Source organism: Mesoplodon mirus (assembly GCF_964341445.2).
Source record: "Mesoplodon mirus genome assembly, chromosome: 4".
Classification (NCBI taxonomy): domain Eukaryota; kingdom Metazoa; phylum Chordata; class Mammalia; order Artiodactyla; family Ziphiidae; genus Mesoplodon; species Mesoplodon mirus.
Genome location: NC_138979.1, coordinates 153,293,828 through 153,313,733, shown reverse-complemented (window position 1 = coordinate 153,313,733; position 19,906 = coordinate 153,293,828). Strand labels below are relative to the sequence as shown.

Sequence of the window (19,906 nt, the reverse complement as noted above, 5' to 3'; positions counted from 1 at the left end):
TTATAAAAGAGACCCAGAGAGTTCCCTCCCATTTTCTGCCATGTGAGGAGACAGAGAGAAAATGGCTGTCTATGAACCAGGAAGTAGGCCCTAGCTGGACACTGAATTTGTTGGTAACTTGATCTTGAACTTCCCAGACTCCAAAACTGTAAGAAGTAAATTTCCGTTGTTTATAAGCCACCTTAGTCTATGGTACTTTAATACAGCAACCCAAGTAGACTGAGACAGTTACTGAACTGTGTTGCATTGTCTGTTAACAAGTCAGGCTATAGTCAGACTAACAGATTAATCAACAGGAAATGACAGGCCAGGAAAACAATAGTAATAAAATCAGATCCATACCTATTTAGCTGTTTAAAATTTCCTACTTATGGGGTGGGGGGTCTCTATTTCAAGTTTCTCATGTTATTAGATATGACCCACTTCTGAATTGCATTAAGAATCAGAAAGTAATGAATGCTTCATTATGATGCATAAGTGACAATTTTTTTTAATTAATAATGCTTCATAGACCCATCTGCAGAAGAAAACCGGAAAATTCCAAGTCCAATACTGACCTAAGTCAATTATTCTCAAACCTTACTGCCTAAAATCATCTTTGGCAATGCTTTAAATTCTATAGATTTTCTTTTGGTACCTGATTTTATAAAGTATCTCTCTCCTTTTATATATAATATTCATTTGTCTTATGCCCCAAGTCAACCCAAACACAAGGTCTAAGCCTTGGCTCACTGTCCCTGGGATTTACTATTTTCCTCATATGTCAATTAAAACTCTCTTTTCGACAAATCAACAATTATCGATGTAAATAGTTTCATTTTGCTATCACTTTACCACCCTGTATTACTGCACCATTTGTATAACACTTAAAACTTTTACAGGGCCTCCCTGGTGGCGCAGTGGTTGAGAGTCCGCCTGCCGATGCAGGGGATACGGGTTCGTGCCCCGGTCTGGGAGGATCCCATATGCCGCGGAGCGGCTGGGCCCGTGAGCCATGGCCGCTGGGCCTGCGCATCCGGAGCCTGTGCTCCGCAACGGGAGAGGCCACGACAGTGAGAGGCCCGCATACCGCAAAAAGAAAAAAAAAAAACAAAAAAAAAACTTTTACACTTTCTTTTTTTTTTTTTTTTTTTTTTTGCGGTACGCAGGCCTCTCACTGTTGTGGCCTCTCCCGTTTTGGAGCACAGGCTCGGGACGCGCAGGCTCAGCGGCCATGGCTCACGGGCCTAGCCGCTCTGCGGCATGTGGGATCTTCCCGGACCGGGGCACGAACCCGTGTCTCCTGCATCGGCAGACGGATTCTCAACCACTGCACCACCAGGGAAGCCCAAAACTTCTCCTCTTTCTTAACTATAGGAAAGTATTCCTTAACTATAACACCTACATATCTGTATGTAGAGGCAGTTTTCTCCACAGATCTTAACAAGCCCTAGAGAATATCAGAAGCAGTTTCCCACATATACTTTACTTTAAACCTATGCCTCAAAAATCTCAAATTCTTGTCCTTAGTTACTACACAACAGCATCTTCTGACTCTAACAACACCAGAATTAAGCTAGAAAATAAGAATTTAGATCAAGCAAAACCCCAGTACAGTATTGTTCCTTAATGATGCTCCTAAAATAAGATACAATAAAAGAGAAAAACAGCATGGAAATAAACCATGATTGGGTCAGGTATCTAAAAGTTACATTAGTTGCTTTCTGTTATCATCTTTGTAAAGGTAATTAGATTCAAATTATTACAATATATAACAACAAACACTTAATGAATATTTATTATGTGGACACACTCACCCAACATTTACATTTATTATTTCACTTATCAAAACAACCCTCTAGGGCTTCCCTGGTGGCGCAGTGGTTGAGAGTCCGCCTGCTGACGCAGAGGACACGGGTTCGTGCCCCGGTCCGGGAAGATCCCACGTGCCGTGGAACGGCTGGGCCCGTGAGCCATGGCCGCTGAGCCTGCGCTCCGCAACAGGAGAGGCCACAGCAGTGAGAGGCCCGCGTACCACAAAAAAAAAAAAAAAAAAAAAAAAAAAAAACCCTCTAAAGCAGGCAATGGATTTTTCCCCATTTCGTGGATGAGAAAATTGAAGCTTAGAGAAGTTAAGTAACTCTAAACCTACACTTAACTCAGGTATAAACCCAGGTGGTCTAATCCACAGCCTACCTACTATTCTGAATATCTGTGTGAACCTAAAACATAATATTGTTCATGAAGGTATATGTCTTATTTTTACAATAGCTTCATTTTAAATATTTAATAGCAAAATAATCATAGTATTTGGGGAGAATACTAATTTTTGCTTTCCAGGTCTCTGGTATATCACTACAATTTAAATTTAAAAAGAATAAGGTAATACCTTGAAACCTTTAAATCTCTATTATTCTTCTTAAGCTTGATTGTGTGAATCAGTTATTACACTTACATGTGTGTAATTCTTATTCTAAATCTTAAATATTTTGCAATTTGAACTCTCTGCAGCATGTGATAGTGAATGAAATAAAACTGCACCAATTTTGCAATGGAAGTAACAGACATTTATTATTTCCATTTACACTTGGTATGAATGTCAGTGTCTTGTAGCAGTTTTTCCTGTTTGAAGCAAGGAAGACTTTTCAAATCAATAATTTTGCTGTCAGTAACAGGTTGTAGAACGTGAATACAAGCGATGAGAGAATGGTAAACATGAGGTATGTTCCTGAGATTTGGATTATTAAGATTTTAGAGCTGATGGAGATTTTAGAAAGCATCTCTTCATCTTTACATTTTACAAATAATGATACCAAATGCTCACTGGAAAAATCCAAAATAGAACTTATTCCAGGGTTCTTTCCCCATACAGTAGTAACAGAATCAAGACTGTTCTTTGCTATCATAGATTTTCTGAATAAGATAATATAGTCAGCCAATCTTTTAATGTAGAAAGAAAAAGGAAAAAAAGTCAGAGGTGATAACTGGGGGGGAAAAAAAAAAAATATATATATATATATATTTACATTTTAAAGTATATATACATATATATACTTTAAAGGCAAATACAGAAAAAAAAGAATTAATTTTCATAGTAGAGATTACTGTAGGAAACCACTATTTCTACAGCAAAAAGCTAAAAGAGGCTTCCCTGGTGGCGCAGTGGTTGAGAATCTGCCTGCCAATGCAGGGGACACGGATTCGAGCCCTGGTCTAGGAAGATCCCACATGCCGCGGAGCATAGGCCCGTGAGCCACAACTACTGAGCCTGCGCGTCTGGAGCTTGTGCTCCGCAACAAGAGAGGCTGCGATTGTGAGAGGCCTGCGCACCGCGATGAAGAGTGGCCCCCGCTCGCCGCAACTAGAGAAAGTCCTCGCACAGAAACGAAGACCCGAGCTTCCCTGGTGGCGCAGTGGTTGAGAGTCCACCTGCCGATGGGGACACGGGTTCGTGCCCCGGTCCGGGAAGATCCCACATGCCGCAAAGCGGCTAGGCCCGTGAGCCATGGCCGCTGAGCCTGTGCTCCGCGGCGGGAGAGACCACAGAAATGAGAGGCCCGCATACCGCAAAAAAAAAAAAAAGAAAAAAAAAGAAAAAGAAACGAAGACCCAACACAGCCAAAAATAAAATAATTTTTTTTTTAATGCTAAAAGAATATAAAGGTGTTATATAGACTCCCAAAATATCATTTGCAGGGGAAAGACCACTATTTCCCAAAGAAGTGTTGAACACAATTCTGGTATGTCTTGAAAAACTGCTCCATTCTCAAAAAGTTTTGGAAACACTAGACTAAATAAAGTTCAACAGGCTCCACAACTGTAACACTATTCACATCTTTAGTATGTTAATATGCTCTAGTATACTGTTAATCTCCATAAGGAGAGGTACATTATATACCACTTTCCAAATTTATTTGACCACATAAAAATCTCTTAACATCATACCTATTATAACATTTCCCTGAGAAGTGCTGAACTTAGGAACAAAACTTAGGAAATACTGGGAGCGATCGTTTGTAGGAAAAAAAAAAGACTAAAGACTCATAGCTAGGGACTTCCCTGGTGGCGCAGTGGTTAGGAATCTGCCTGCCAATGCAGGGGACACGGGTTCGAATCCTGGTCTGGGAGGATCCCACGTCCCGCGGAGCAACTAAGCCCGTGCACCACAACTACTGACCCTGAGCTCTAGAGCCCGTGAGCCACAGCTACTGGGCCCCTGCACTAGGACTACTAAAGCCCACACGCCTAGAGCCTGTGCTCTGCAGCAAGAGAGGCCACTGCAATGAGAAGCCTGCCCACCGCAGCAAAGAGTGGCCCCCGCTCGCCGCAACTAGAGAGGACCCGCACACAGCAACGAGGACCCAGGGCAGCCAAAAATAAAAATTAATTAATTAATTAACTTGTTAAAAAAAGACTCATAGCTGATCAAAAATTTAAATAAAGCAACATAAAAGAACTACTGTAAAAACTAGTAAAATCTTACTCTCTATTACATGCATACTACTGTTCTAAAATTTCTTTAGACAACCACACTTAATGCAGTGTACGAAAAAGTGGAAGTCAGTCATTGTGAGTGCTCCTGATAAATTAACCACTGTTGATATTAGGGGGCCCTGAGTTTAACCCACTAGTTCTCACACATTAACTTGTTCCAGTTCCAATTAGAACTATCTGCCAGAGGACCACTTTCATGGAAGAAGCAGGAGAAAGGAAATAGGGCAGGTAAACTATACTCTTAGGGGGGAAAATAAGAAAGCAAAAAGGCATAATAAAGACTTAAGAAAACCTCTAAATTCTGCCCTTCTAGTGGCAGAAACCCGTCTTCTTTTGAAGGCTTCCCTATCCCCTTGTGCATGTGATTCTGGTGACGCTGCCTATTTAGCGTCCCAATCCCAAAACGGACATGAAATACAGACCTGGCCAATCATAGTCCTCACTTTCCTAGTCACAATGACTGGCCCAAAGATGGACCTGTGAGCCAAACCAGGTGAAGAAGCAACCTGGAATTTTATATACAAATGCCATGAAAAAGAAAATCTCTCCTCTGGATTCACTAGTTGGGTACGGAAAACCTGATTGCCTGTTACTATAATCTCCTAACCTGCACCCTCCCTGCCCCAATTCTGGCTACATGAAGGAAGTCAGCATGCAACATACTGAAAAATCAAAGCACTAAAACGGAGAATAAGTGTCCATCATTACGGTAATCCCCTGGACACAATGCTTGAGTATCTAAAGTCAGTTCCTCCTCTATACTCTATGTAAATTAATAAATTCCCCTTTTCACTTAAGGTAGTTGTGAGCTGAGTATCTGTCGTCTGCAATCTAATCCACGTATATAACTCAAGAAAGAGTTGTATCTCAAAAGAACTCATAAAGATTAAAAAGAAAATACCAAATGAAAGTGAGAATATTAATTACAATTAGTACAAACTTGTCTTCCAAAAAGGGTGTAATTTCTATAAAAATTTTAAACGCAGATACTGTTGACCCCAAAATTCTATTTATAGTTAATTTAACTTACATTTCTAAAAAAACTCACAAATATGCAATAACAAATGTACAATGTTATTATCTGCAACATTTGTCACATGAAAAATAAGAAACCTCTATGGACATCAATTGAGGACGGACTAAATATAGCATAATTTATGATGCAATACAATAGAACCATTAAAAAGAAAGATGTGTATCTATATGAATTAATTATTAAATGCCAAGGAGTATAATGTAGTGGTTAAGAGCTTACACTCTAGGAACAGACTACATGGGTTCAACTCACAGTTTGGCCTTTTATCAGCTTGGTTTCTTATTGCAGTAATTTGAGCAAATTACTTAATCTCTCTCTGCTACAATTTCTTCAAATGTAAAATGGTGATATTATTATGAGGATTAAATAAATTAATAGGTTCTATGGCAGGCTGTAGAAAATTATTTCACACTTGGTAAGCTCTTGATAAACTCTGTATTATCATTTTCACTAATATGAAAAATTGCCCAAGATATGATGTTAAAAGAAGAATACGTATGAGCAAAGATCACAAACTCAAATACCTATGAGGTGAGGCAGATAACAAATAGGTTAAGTGGGAATTGTGGCAAACTGGAGAATACATGCCCTATCTCAAGCCACTCTAACCAACTACTGTCCTGTAGGAAAGAGGTTGCAGTGTTGCTGAATCTTAAAAAGCTTAAAAGTACAGGTTTATATAAAATGTCATTTTTTTAATGTTAGAAACATACTTTTTTGTAAAGACACAGTATGGGCCTAACGAACATGTGTACTGGTCAGTTATGGCCTGTAGTCTGCCACTGACTGCCACAAAAAGGCATCTCCAGTAGATTAGAAACTAGAAGTGGGGAAGGGAACAAGTGTGTAAAGTCACAACTGAAAAGAAAGCACTATAGAGAACTACACTACCACACTCCACAATAAAAGATATTCAGAATAGAATATAGAAATGTAATTGCTCAGAGTACAGTCAGACCTGTGCTCGAATTCTGGCAGGGCCACTGGTGTAATCTTGAGCAAGCTACCTATTTCTCAGGCGGTGTAAACAGAATAATATATTACCTTATAAAGGTTGTAAGGATAAAATAACATGGGCAAAGTGCTAAGCACAAATAGAACACATTTATGCCATATATATGTATGTATATATATAAACTCAACAGATGTTAGCTCTAATTATTTAAACCTGAATGAATAAAATAATTAAATTATGTTCAATATTGTCTATCTTAGAAAGCTGGAAATGTGTAATGGTTTAAAAATTTGTGTCAAAAATGGCTTGACGTGAAAACAGTTTTGGTGCTTATACTTATCTACAACAAAAATAAAATATAGAAGCACTTTATTCCTTGAAATGCAACATAAACGAAGCATGATTTGTCAACATCTAACTTGACTAAATAGTGTGTTCATGTTAGTGCTAAAATACAAGCTCCAAGAGGATAAGGACTGTGTCTGTTTTATTCACTATTGTATCCCTCACTTTAGCACAGAGCCTGGCACATAGTAGGTGTTGATTATTGAACACATTATTTCCTTTCTCCCTCACATTAACTATGTAAGGTAAGCATAATTTCCTCCATTCAACGCTAAGGAAACTGAGGTAAAATGTGGTTAAGTGTCTTGAAAGTGGTAGAAGATGTAGAACATTTGACTCCTATTTTATGCTATTTTGACCTTCAGAATTAACCTTAAAAATAACCTTCAGCATTTTCAGAATCTTTTACCTATAATTTCAATTTTTCATTTTTTAAGATATTTTAAAAAATTACTCTAAAATTACTCTAAAATAATCCTCATACAGATTATGCCCATCAACTAAGAATACATATACAAATTAATTAGAAAATAGATAAGGAAATACATAAAGAAATACATAAGGGAAATATAAAGAAAATATATAAAATATTAAATTTGATAGTATAAAATATCTCAAATAGACATCATTGATATCATCCTATTACCAGTAATAAATATATAGAAAAATACTAAACCCCACTCCATCTACCCTGAACTGTCTTTTTAGTAATAATTCCGAAGTTCTAGTTTATCTAAATGTTTGTCAGTAGCTGCTTCCTAAACTACTAAGTGTCACACCATCCAATTTTTTTTTAATTAAACATCTTCTATGCAAATACTTCATTAATAGGTGCTATTACAAAAGGGCACAGAAGAAGTGAAGAACACCATCACCTGTTTCAAGAACTTTAAAATCTACTTTAAAGATGTTTATACATGAAGCTATTAGCAAATTATGCCAAAACAGCATATGAAGAGGAAACGAAGATTACTGAGTATACAGTTAACCCGACACCATCACCTGTTTCAAGAACTTTAAAATCTACTTTAAAGATGTTTATACATGAAGCTATTAGCAAATTATGCCAAAACAGCATATGAAGAGGAAACGAAGATTACTGAGTATACAGTTAACCCTTGAACCAGAGCAGTTTAACTGTACGGGTCCACTTTCACCCAGGATTTTTTTCAGTAAGTACTATAGTACTACACAATCCAAGGTTGGTTGAATCAACATATAAGGAACCTTGGATAGGGGAGAATCACAGCTATGGAGGAACAATTACAAAGTTAAACTCGGGTTTTGGACTGTGGGGTGTGGGGGACAGGGGGTTGGCACCCCTACTCCCCCCCCACCCCACTGTTCAAGAGTCAACTGTATAATCCAAGTTAGACATACATGGAAGACATTTTCACATACATTATCTCAGTTCTTTTTTTTAATTAATTAATTAATTAATTAATTAATTTGGTTGCACCAGGTCTTAGTTGCAGCAGGTGGGCTCCTTAGTTGTGGCAGGTGGGCTCCTTAGTTGCGGCAGGTGGGCTCCTTAGTTGCGACTCGCCAGCTCCTCAGTTGCAGCTCACCAGCTCCTTAGTTGTGGCACATGGGCTCCTTAGTTGTGGCATGTGAACTCTTAGCTGTGGCATGCATGTGAGATCTAGTTCCCTATCAGGGATCGAACCTGGGCCCTCTGCATTGGGAGCACAGAGTCTTAACCACTGTACCACCAGGGAAGTCCCGTTTTTTTTGTTGTTGTTGGGTTTTTTGTTTGTTTTTTGTTTTAACATTTATTTATTTGGCTGCGTCAGGTCTCAGTTGCGGCGCGTGGGCTCTCTAGTTGTGGTGTGCCGGCTCTAGAGCTGCAGGGCATGTGGGATCTTAGTTGCCCGACCAGGGATCGAACCTGTGTTCCCTGCACTGGAAGGCAGATTCTTAACCACTGGAAGTCCCCTCAGCTCTCAACAACTGTGAAGTAAGCATTGCCATCTTCATTTTAGAGAAGGAAATTGAAATTCATAGAGGTTAAATGACTTTCCAAAATAAAGGGCGTATCAGGATCTGAGATCTGAAATACAAGTCTGACTCCAAAGTCTTTTTTCTTTTTTTTCTTTAAACTACATCTTGCAGCCTCCCACGTGTACATGATTACAGGGTGTAGCAACATTTATAAACACTAAAGGAAAAGAAAGAAAGACATCATTGTAGAGAATAATTCCTAGGAAAGATTTTGTTGCGGAAATGAAGTGTGAGCTGAGTTGGAAATTAAAAGTAAAACTGAAACTACTGTTAATTTTGTGATTAATACCAAAAAATTTCCAAATGAAAAAAAATCTAAATATTTTCCCTTCGGTTTATAATGACTGGACCTAATCGCTGAAATTTTTCATCCTTTTTTCCATTTCTTATCCTCTTGCATTTTTAATGTATAATCTACCCCTCCCCCATAATCATTCCCATTATAAAGCCAAAAAAAAAAAACACCTAAGCCTGATATCCTATATTTCTCTCTCCGGCTGGTCAAGATACTAAAGGATAGAAACCTATATTGCCATATGAGCCTCCTTCATGTTAGTGGTGAGAAAAGCTGAGAGAGAGAGTTAAATAATACTGCTCAAAGTTACAGGACTTTACTGGCCAAACTAGCATTAGATAGAGTCTTCTAGAGTTCTTTCTGTGGCCCTGTGCTCCTTAATTTTTTCTCACCAAAGTACCAATAACAGAAGAACAATGAGGTCTGGAGTTATACAATAGGTTCACTTGAAATTTCTTTCAAGTGTGATTTTGTCTAAAAGCTCCTTTAAAATTCTACATCCATGCCTAATTTACTCATGCTTACTGTTATATTAAAGTGGTTTAAATTATATACTCTAAGTAAAATTGATACTTCAAGAATTATTATGTTTGTTCCCATAGCTTAGATTCTAAGGCTTAGAATCCTTAGAGTATCCCTTGAACACAATGTCATGTATCCCAACTTGAGAAGCAGGGCACAAATTGCGTAAAGTTCCTTCCACCACATTTGCTTGGTCCTTTATTTGTCAAATCAGTAAATTTTTTAAAGCATAGTAAATTTAATTCCATTCTTTCAAAATGTATACTTACTGGCAAAACTAGTGTAAAAGTTGTTGGAGTTGTTTATTTTAATTACAATATAGTCAAGAAGTTCTACTTACTTAGTTTAAATCAATTAAGTACAAACTCACTTATGAACTCATTAAACAACCTGGATGGAACTTCTACATCACAATACCTCATTAGACATTTGCTTTTCAGGGAGGCCGCTCAAAAATTAAGTAAGGTTTCATGCTATTCACATTAAATACAGATCCAATTACTTTTTATTTTTAACATCTTTATTGGAGTATAATTGCTTTACAATCGTTTGTTAGTTTCTGCTTTATAACAAAGTGAATCAGCTATACATATACATATATCCCCATAACTCCTCCCTCTTGCATCTCCCTCCCACCCTCCCAATCCCACCCCTCTAGGTGGTCACAAAGCACTGAGAGATCCAACTACTTTTAAACAGGTGAAATAATCTTTTCTTCTTCCTTGGTATTCATCTTCTCTGCCCAGAGTTGAAGGAAGAAACCCCTTGTGGTTTAAATTTTTTTTTTTAGGATTTTTTTTTTTTAGGATTTTTTTTTTAACATCTCAAATTCCAAATATGCTTAGTTCTTCAATCCTATTTACAGGTGCAAAGTATAGACTTTATCTATTTTACTCACTGTATCAAAAAAGCACCCCATTCACCTTAACCAGGAATCTCTCACCAGTAAGAGAAAAACAGATTCATTCATCATTTCCTCCCCAATAACATACTGCTGATTCTCCATGACGTACCTTAAAGTCAAACAGTCATATGTACCTTGAATACAGTTAAAACTCTTAACTATGTTTACATACTACTAATTTATAAAGTCTTTGGCCAGTGGTGATAGTATTAAATGTATTCAATAGAAGTTAATGTAATGATTTCTTATTTTAATCACTAATACATTGCTTCCAACCAAAAATTCATGAAAGAATGACCTAGTTTGAGAAATAGGCTTCTTTTTAATAACAGTCATACAGATCAATATTGGTATGTTTGCCAGTACACACAATTCCATTTCACAGGATATAGGTTTTGTTTGCAATAGTGATTTGCCTTACTTAATGACAACATCTATTCTCAAAAGATATATTTATATATCTTTATCAATAAATGGGCTTTTCAGAAAATAATACTGACACACATAATGCACAAGGATAAGCATGAGGAATGAAATAAAATAAACGACTGAACAATTCCGGAGTCAAATGATTATTACCTCCTTAGCTTAGAACTTGTTTTTTAAATATTTTGAATGACTTTATTTATAAATGACTGAAATACTCCCTACATGTAACTAATATTTTTGGTTTCTAGTTTACAATTAGTCTTTTATCTAATCTTTATTATCTAGTTTTATATATGTCTAATAACTCTTCCTGATTACAAATCTACAATTTAGTGCAATAAAATGTATATTACTAGAGCAAAAACATGATTTTAAAATGCCCTTTCCTAAAAATTTGTATCTTTTTCTCATCCATGCCACTGTTAGTGAATATTTAGGTAATGGATTATCACCTTTATCTAAGTGCTTTGGTATACCAAACATTAGCAGTGGCTAGCTAATATGATATTTAATAACCAATGAAACATAATCTATCCCACTCTATATCACAAACATATATGTATTCATTATTTTCCTGATGTTTCCATGGAACTTACAGTGGTAGAAGTAGTGTGCTCCCTTGATAAACAGCTTCTTTAGAAACAGACAAAAATAAGTGAAAAATGACACATTTGATATAGTGAGCCTGCTGTGTACTTGTTAAGACTTTAAGTATAATTACTACTGAAGTTGTAAAAAAATAATAAAAATTCCTACATCTGCCCCACATCTTCTTTCTAGTTTCAAAGCAACAGATATTTATTTGCCTCATGTTATTCATCATCACATTGTCTTCAGTCTGTTAAAAATAGTAATAGAGGGCTTCCCTGGTGGCGCAGTGGTTGAGAGTCCGCCTGCTGATGCAGGGGACATGGGTTCGTGCCCCGGTCCGGGAAGATCCCACATGCCGCGGAGCGGCTGGGCCCGTGAGCCATGGCCGCTGAGCCTGCGCGTCCGGAGCCTGTGCTCCACAACGGGAGAAAGCACAACAGTGAGAGGCCCGCGTACCGCAAAAAAAAAAATAAAAAAAAAAAAAAGTAATAGAAGTAAAGAACGTTAGATACAGATGCATTAAAAACTAGAGCTTAGGGCCTCCCTGGTGGCGCAGTGGTTGAGAATCCGCCTGCCGATGCAGGGGATACGGGTTCGTGCCCCGGTCTGGGAGGATCCCATATGCCGCGGAGCGGCTGGGCCCGTGAGCCATGGCCGCTGGGCCTGCGCATCCGGAGCCTGTGCTCCGCAACGGGAGAGGCCACAACAGTGAGAGGCCCGCGTACCGCAAAAAAAAAAAAAAAAAAAAAAAAAAAAAACTAGAGCTTAGGGCTTCCCTGGTGGCGCAGTGGTTGAGAATCTGCCTGCTAATGCAGGGGACACGGGTTCGAGCCCTGGTCTGGGAGGATCCCACATGCCGCAGAGCAACTAGGCCCGTGAGCCACAACTACTGAGCCTGCGCGTCTGGAGCCTGTGCTGCGTTAACAAGAGAGGCCGCGATAGTGAGAGTCCCGCGCACCGCGATGAAGAGTGGCCCCCGCCTGCCACAACTAGAGAAAGCCCTCACACAGAAACGAAGACGCAACACAGCAATAATTAATTAATTAATTAATAAACTCCTACCCCCAACATCTTCTTAAAAAAAAAAAAGAAAGAAAACCTAGAGCTTAAGGGTTTTTGGTATATGGTCTTTGGTGATAAAGACCATATAACTTTCATTTCTAACAAATCAACATAAAACAGTTACTAACAAAGATACTGTTTTTAGAGATCGACAATAATCTTCAACATAAAATGTTTCCATGAAAACCTATGTAAATGTTTCCATTTTCCTGAACAAAAAGATAATATAACTAAAATATCCATGTTACATTAACTATCATACTCTGATTTCCAAGTTCTGAATGATTCAAGATAGTAATACAAAAAAGAAATGCCTTTGCTAAATATTTTCCTACCATATTCTTTTAAAATTCTAACAGTTAATTCATTTGATACAAAGTTTCAATAGACTGCGTACCATATTTGCCAAATCCATAGCTGAGATAAAGATTACAAAAACACCTAGAAGATGAAAAGTTTCAAAGTGGTATAAAAACTATCTTTCAAGACATAATCAAAGATGTCACAAAGAAATCAAAGATTTTAGAAATGACAACACAATTCACCAAAATACTAACATATTGTAAAATGTGTGCATTTCCTCTAAAATATGTAAAACCTCTAAAACCTCTAAGTTTTCCTCTAAAACCTCTGTAAAACAGACTTAGATAAAATACTTAAAATCACTCTTATGAAACATGGAGAAGATATTTTATAAAACAAGCCCTCCACCTTTAATAAAGCCACAAATTATAACTCACAAAATCAAGGTTTTAAGTGTGGCCTCAATTCAATTTTCTTAAGTATGAAATCATAGTACTTAAGTTCAGTAAAGAATAGTTTTACATAGTAAAACTGCAGTATTTGGAAGTTCTACAAGACAAAATTGTGCAACATGGCTTTATTTCTGTAGGTTTTCTTTGTGTGTACAAAATCACATGGAATGTTAAGACCATAAATATTAAGCTGTTTGTAGTAAAATCCACTATTCAGACTGGGGACTGGTGCTCTTTCCTCTGATTCTTCTCCACATTTCCAGGCTCTATCATAGCAGACAATACTTATATCACTAACTTTACGTAAAAATCTCTCAGAGTTATTTCTGACTTCAAATATCCATTTTATCACCAAATTCTATTGCCCTCTGTTACCACTTCTCCCAAATGTGCAACTTCCTTTTCATTCCTTCACCTATATCCTTATTCCTGACCCTAGACTTCTCCCCCTAAACTACTATACCTCATTCTCATAAGACAGTTTCCCTAGATTGTCTTTAATTCCACTGCCAAAGTTCTCTCATTGACATTCTGCTCGTGCCACCTACCTATCCTACCTGGGCATTCCAGGGCCTTTGCATTACATTTTTATTCTGCTCCAGAGCCTCACCCTCAGCAACATATTCATTTATAAGGTTGCCAATGACTTTCAACTCCCCTTTAAAATGTCAGTTTCTTCTTAGCCCTGCTAAATGTACCAAATTATCCCTTCAGGTAATCACATTTGCTCCTAATCCATCTGAGTATGGAATACCTTTTACATTTAGCTCTCAATCACACAAGTAATTTATTTAGACAATTTTAGCACAGTGATGACATACACTGTTTCTTTAGTTGTTTGCATACCAATGTCATCCCTATTGGACTGCAGAGACACAGATAAGGGCTGCATCTTTCAAAGCATTCTGTACAACAGCTATCTACAATGTCACTTAACCCAGGTAAGATGATTCACTAAATAAAACTATTATAGAAAGCTTAAATAAAAAAGAAAAAATTTTAATCTCTATGGTTTAACTTTAAAACATCTATGACCTTTCATTTCCATGGACAGTTGACATACTTTGGTTTCTATTAAGCTTCATTCTCACTACTCTAATAATTTTCAAAGCACAGCTAGAATATAAAGTGCAAGTTGAGGGTTGATATAGGGTATATACTTTTACACCCCGCAATTAGATTCTTTGAAAAACAGCAATGTCAACTCCAAGACTTCTGAGTTACAACTGAATCTTCATACAAGGCAAGAACTTCAGCACCAAAAGAAGAGAACAGCGCATCTTCTAATGGGGGGGCGGGGGGCGGAGGAGGGTCCCTTTCCTGCAACTGGTTTAGACTAGTTTCTCTATCGCAGGGGCTTTCAATTAGGAAAATTCAATAAATCACCATTAACATCTGGAAACAATATCAGAGAAAGGCTACCCAGTTACTTAAAAGACAGGAAGGGGTACCATGGAAATCTTTTTTCATAAAACTCAGCAGCCAAATTAAGCTTTGCATTTATCTTACCAAGAGAGATTTTTTTCTACCTAATAATAAAAGCAAGTCTCATTCAATTTAGTTCCTTCTCGAGCACCGTCTCAACCTGTCAGAATTTGACAAGGGAAAAAAATTTAAAAGTGCGTGTGTGTGTGTGTGTGTGTGTGTGTGTGTGTGTTGGGGGGGGGGCGGGAGGTGGGAGGAGAACACCAGGATTCCCGTCTACCTCGCTTCTTTTTCCGAAATCAGCAAGTCCTGGATTTCCTTCACTCCGAACTAAGCCCTCAGGTTCCAAATATAGTTATTTAACCCCCACCTCGCCACTCAATTACACAGAAACCTTACCAACTACAGAACCACAGCAGAAACCCCTACGAATCGGCTTGCTATTCATCTCGGAAGTCATGCCCTGCAGCAACTGCCTGTCGCCGAACTGAGGGATGTTACCCAAATACAGCGCAACGGAATCAGACATGCAGAGCACACACGGCTTCCGCGAGGGAGGGAAATGCGACCCGGGAAAAGTGCGCTCCTCACAAGCCTCGGGACCATCCGGGCGGGGGGCGGGTGGTCCCAGAAGGGAGGGGAACAGAGGAGCCCGAGTGGGGGAATCCTTCCCTCTCAAGTAAAAAGGGCTGGATCCCCGGCCGCAGATAACAGTCTGTCCCTCTAAGAAAACGAAGAGGCGGGCAGAGGGCCCTTTGCTTGGGAAGGCGGAATGCAAACACTTTCCGAGGTCCGGGTGCAAGCCGATCCCCCACCTCCCGGGGGAGACGAGGGGTGTCCCGTGGGTGGCTGAGGGGATTCCCGGCTCGCGAAAGGCAGCCGGAGGCGGAGCAGAGTTTCGCCTAACGAACACCCGTGTCGGCTCCGGCCGGTGCCCCACGAAAGCACGGCTAGAGCAGAGCGGGGCCGCCCGGGTGGGGGGAAGGGAAAGGAGGGAGGGGGTGGAAATGGGATTCCCCCCTCTCTGGGACCAGCAGTAGCGGAGGAAGCGCGCGGGCCGGCCGAGAGCGGCGTGCTCCAGCTTGCGGAGCCGGGATCCCGCCGCCTGCACTGGCAGCAAGGAGCCCCGCAGCGGCCGCCGCACCGGCCCCTCTGTCCCCAGGGGCCCAGGACTTAGGGTGCGAAGGCACTGGGACCTGACATCCCACGGGGTCGGCCCCAGCTCCCGGGCGACCCCGCGGGAACACCCCAACCTCCAGCAGTTCTCAGCGGTTGTAAAACGTCCGCCCCCCCCCAGTCCCCTTCCTCAGCCTTCCCTCCTCCCGAGGCCACAGAGAAGGGTCACCACAGGCGAGAAGCCTGAGGCAAGCCGGGGACAGCAGCCGCGGCGGTCCTGGACCTCCTTCCCCCGGTTACCTGTGAGGACTCCGACCCGGATTTGATGGTCGTGGTTAGTGAGGATCATTCCCTCGGTCGCCATGTTTCCCAGCGCAGTCACCGCACTGACGGGAGCCGGGAAAAGCCAGAGCCCGGAGCGCGCGGGCCGGGAGCGCGCTCGCCTCGGAAAGCGCGAGAGCGCCCGGGAAGCGTGAGGCGAGCGTGAGGCGAGCGTGAGGCGGCCTGCGCGAGTGACAGGCCGGGCCCGGAGGGCGCGAGTCCGCGGGGGGAAGTAGGCGGAGTCAGGGCGCGCGACCTCGAGTCCGAGTCCGAGACAGCGAACTGCGGGTGGGTTACGCGGTGGCTGCTGAGGGAGAGCGCGCGGAGGCGTAGGAACGAGGCGGGAGAGACTCTTGTCGCTTTGCGGAGCGCGAGACCCAGGGCCGCTGGACGGCAGGAGACTGAGGGGAAAGGAGAGCACAAGCTCGGGAGGTCGCGGGGGCGGACTCGGGGACAGGGGCGGAGCTACACCGCGAATCGTGGAACTCGTGGCGAGTGAGGAGAGGAGTGAGAGCTCGGTTGCCGAGTGCTGGGAGCGGGAAGGAGCCGCCACAGCCCGAGCAGAACCAGATAACGCTCCTGGGCGCGCGAGTAGCGCGGGATTGGTTGGGAGAACGCGGGTACGCGCGAGACATGAACGCTGCCTCAGCCGAGCTCCAGACAGAAGCAATCTCCTGCCGAGCCCGGCGTTTGTCAGCTACTCCGGGCGGCTGTTGGGGCGGCAAAGCAGCTTTCCCGAGGGGAAGAGGAAAGGCGCCAGGGACCCTGAAGGTGCCTTAGAAAGCTGCGTGGGTGGCAGAACCGCAGCTGCTGTGACAGCCCGCGGTTGGCGAAGGAGGAGGTATCCTATCCTGCCTTATCTTCCCGCTTGCCGCCCTAGCGTAGGATTTCCCAACTCCAAGTCTGTACCTTCAGGAGGATCCTCACTAGCGAAGCTTAGGAGCCTGCGGCAGAGCATCTTGAGGAGAGATAGCTGGCTTCTCTTTCTCCCGCTGTCGCATGGTTTTGTGGCATAAGGCTTCTTCGCTAAAGGCTCTGCTTTTAGGTGAAAAGCATCAATCTTAGAGAATGAGATTAGAGAATGTTCCTCCCCCCTGAGCCACAATCACAAACCTGGGAATAGAACCCCGGTGGTGGCAATTTTCATTTCAGTATTTGTGGGATATGAGGTTACCATGAAAATAGCTTTTGTTGCCACTTATCTTCATGTGTCTTTCATAAAGTGTGATATGAATCACCTGTGGCTATTTCACATGGGTTTCTTAGTTCCCTTCTTTCTAGCCCTTTCAACTTCTGAATAAAAAACAGTATATACACACACATGTATATGTATTTGTTTTTCTTCTCAGCTTTGGTAAAACCGGGAAGCATAAAAATGAAAAGCAAAATATCAAAAAAAATGTATAATCATCAACATTTGTATACAATTAAAATCTCAGTTTGATGGTTATGTTTTATTGTGCCAACTAGAACGTGGACTTACACCTGAAGATTCACATTGTTACGTATTTCATTTTAAATAATGGGAGTACAAAGGGGATAATGGGTGGAATTGAGGTGGGAGAAAATTAATTAGTAAAATTCCTTTTGAGTATGTGTATTGCTAGTATTTTTGACAGTGGATTTAAAATTGAAGCCAGATCATGAACCCACCTCCTATAATAATCTATCACCATAGAGCCTGGGAGCCAATGGATTCTTAACTAGTTTCAAATGAGAGATATATATGTGAAAGTATGTTTTCTTTATTTCAAACTAAAGATGAGCAAATGGTTGGTTACATTACCTTTCTATCTTTATTCCCTCTAACGCCCCCAAATTTGAAATGATTTTAAAATCTCTTGAATTTTCGGAGAGATAAATTCTAATCCTGCCCACTATAGGTTCTGTAACCTTAAATGAATTGGGGTCTTTTTCTTTATCCTTTATATAAGCTGGTAGGTAAGCACCCCTTCCATTTAGAATATTCCGTTATTATTCATGGAAAGAAACTGGCACTTTTGTTTCACAAATAACGGAAAACAAGGGACTTTCTGTATCTATAAAAGCAGCAATGGTGAAATTCATTAAAATTTTCATTGGGGGACTTCCCTGGTGTTTCAGTGGTTAAGAATCCGCCTGCCAGTGCAGGGGACACAGGTTCGAGCCCTGGTCCGGGAAGATCCCACATGCCGCAGAGCAACTAAGTCCGTGCGCCACAACTACTGAGCCTGTGCTCTAGAGCCCGCGAGCCACAACTATGGAAGCCCGCATGCTGCAACTACTGAAGCCTGTGCTCCGCAACGAGAAGTCACCACAGTGAGAAGCCCACGCACCGCAATGAAGAGTAGCCCCCACTCACCACAACTAGAGAAAGCCCGCGCGCAGCAACGAAGACCCAATGCAGCCAAAAATAAATAAATAAATAATAAATTTATTTTAAAAATTTTGATTGGGAAGGGTGAAGATGAATTAAGCCTTTTAAAGTATATGGAGGTTAGTTTGTTAAACCTGCTAAAATTGCTGAAAAGAAGTAATGTTAATAGAATTAAACTGGACAATTATAATAGATGCTTGTCTTTCAACAATTTACCTCAAGTATACTCATCTCAGCTGAATTTAGGAAGCTCTAAGAAAATTTACACAGGAAAAGCCTAGTGACCTTGCTGTCTAGTGGGACTTTTTGTTTTACTGCTGGTTATTGAATGAATATTGCAGTATCCACATGCTTTTTAACTCCCGTTACCATGTGACATTTCTTCAGAATTCATCTGGGAATCAAGTGTTACAACAAAGGAAACTTTCTGGAAAGTAGGAAGAGAGTAGCATTTCCAAAGATCGATAAATGTCTCAGGAACATATTGGGGGTGGGTAGAAAGTGGAAAAGTTCGGAGTTTGTATATAAAGCATTACAAGTACCCAGGGATTTATTCTCTCCATTCCTGAGATTTTAGTAATGAAAATTGAGTTTACACTAACTGAGAACATAAAAGATGGGTAAACACTTGGCTGTCATAATGACTTTCATTATAAAGATGAAAGTTTATCAGTAGAAGTGAATTGCTGAATGAAGGACAGTTGAGTTTTTCTGGTACTGGTGTATTTACATTTAGTCCTCCTAGTACTTTAGTTTTCCTGTGGTTAATCACACTTTCAATATAAATAAGGCAAAAGTTTACTGGGGTTAGACTCTCCTCATTAGCACTAGATGCAAGCAAGAACAAATTTGGTAATGCATTATTCTTCCACTAAGGCTTATTCTACTCTTGCCTCTTTCCCGATTGGCTAATAGCCACAACTGAGTGGATTACAAATGGGTGCAAGCAACATTTTGAATATACTTAATGTCACTGAACTGTACACTTTAAAATGATTAAAATGGTAAATTTTGTTAGGTGTTTTTAGCACAATTTTTTAAAAACTGGATGTAAGGTGAAGCTCTGGTTGATTTTAACATAGTATTTTCCCCAAAGGAAGGGTGATAGAGTTCAGATGAACTTTTGACTGACTGAATCAGGCAATGTATTAGTTCCTAGGGCTGCCATAACTAAGTACCACTAACTCAGTGACTTAAAACAACAGAAATTTATTCTCTCATGGTTCTGGAGGCCAGAAATCTAAAATCAATGTGTCAACAAAGCCATGCTCACTCTAAAGTCTCTAGAGAAGAGTTCTTCCCTTGCCTCTTTCTAGCTTC

At 40.5% G+C, this 19,906-nt stretch overlaps 1 protein-coding gene across 3 annotated transcripts in view; it reads right to left on the bottom strand.

Annotated features, from left to right (window-relative positions):
* Positions 1 to 16,631, bottom strand: part of GPHN (gephyrin) — a 631,539-nt gene extending 614,908 nt beyond the window's left edge. For all 3 annotated transcript variants that reach the window (XM_082617455.1, XM_082617456.1, XM_082617457.1), the window contains exon 1: positions 16,210 to 16,631. In XM_082617455.1, coding sequence (XP_082473581.1) covers positions 16,210 to 16,273 — 64 coding nt within the window. In that variant the 5' untranslated portion in view covers positions 16,274 to 16,631. The remainder of the gene's footprint in view (positions 1 to 16,209) is intronic.
* Positions 16,632 to 19,906: the final 3,275 nt, after the last annotated feature.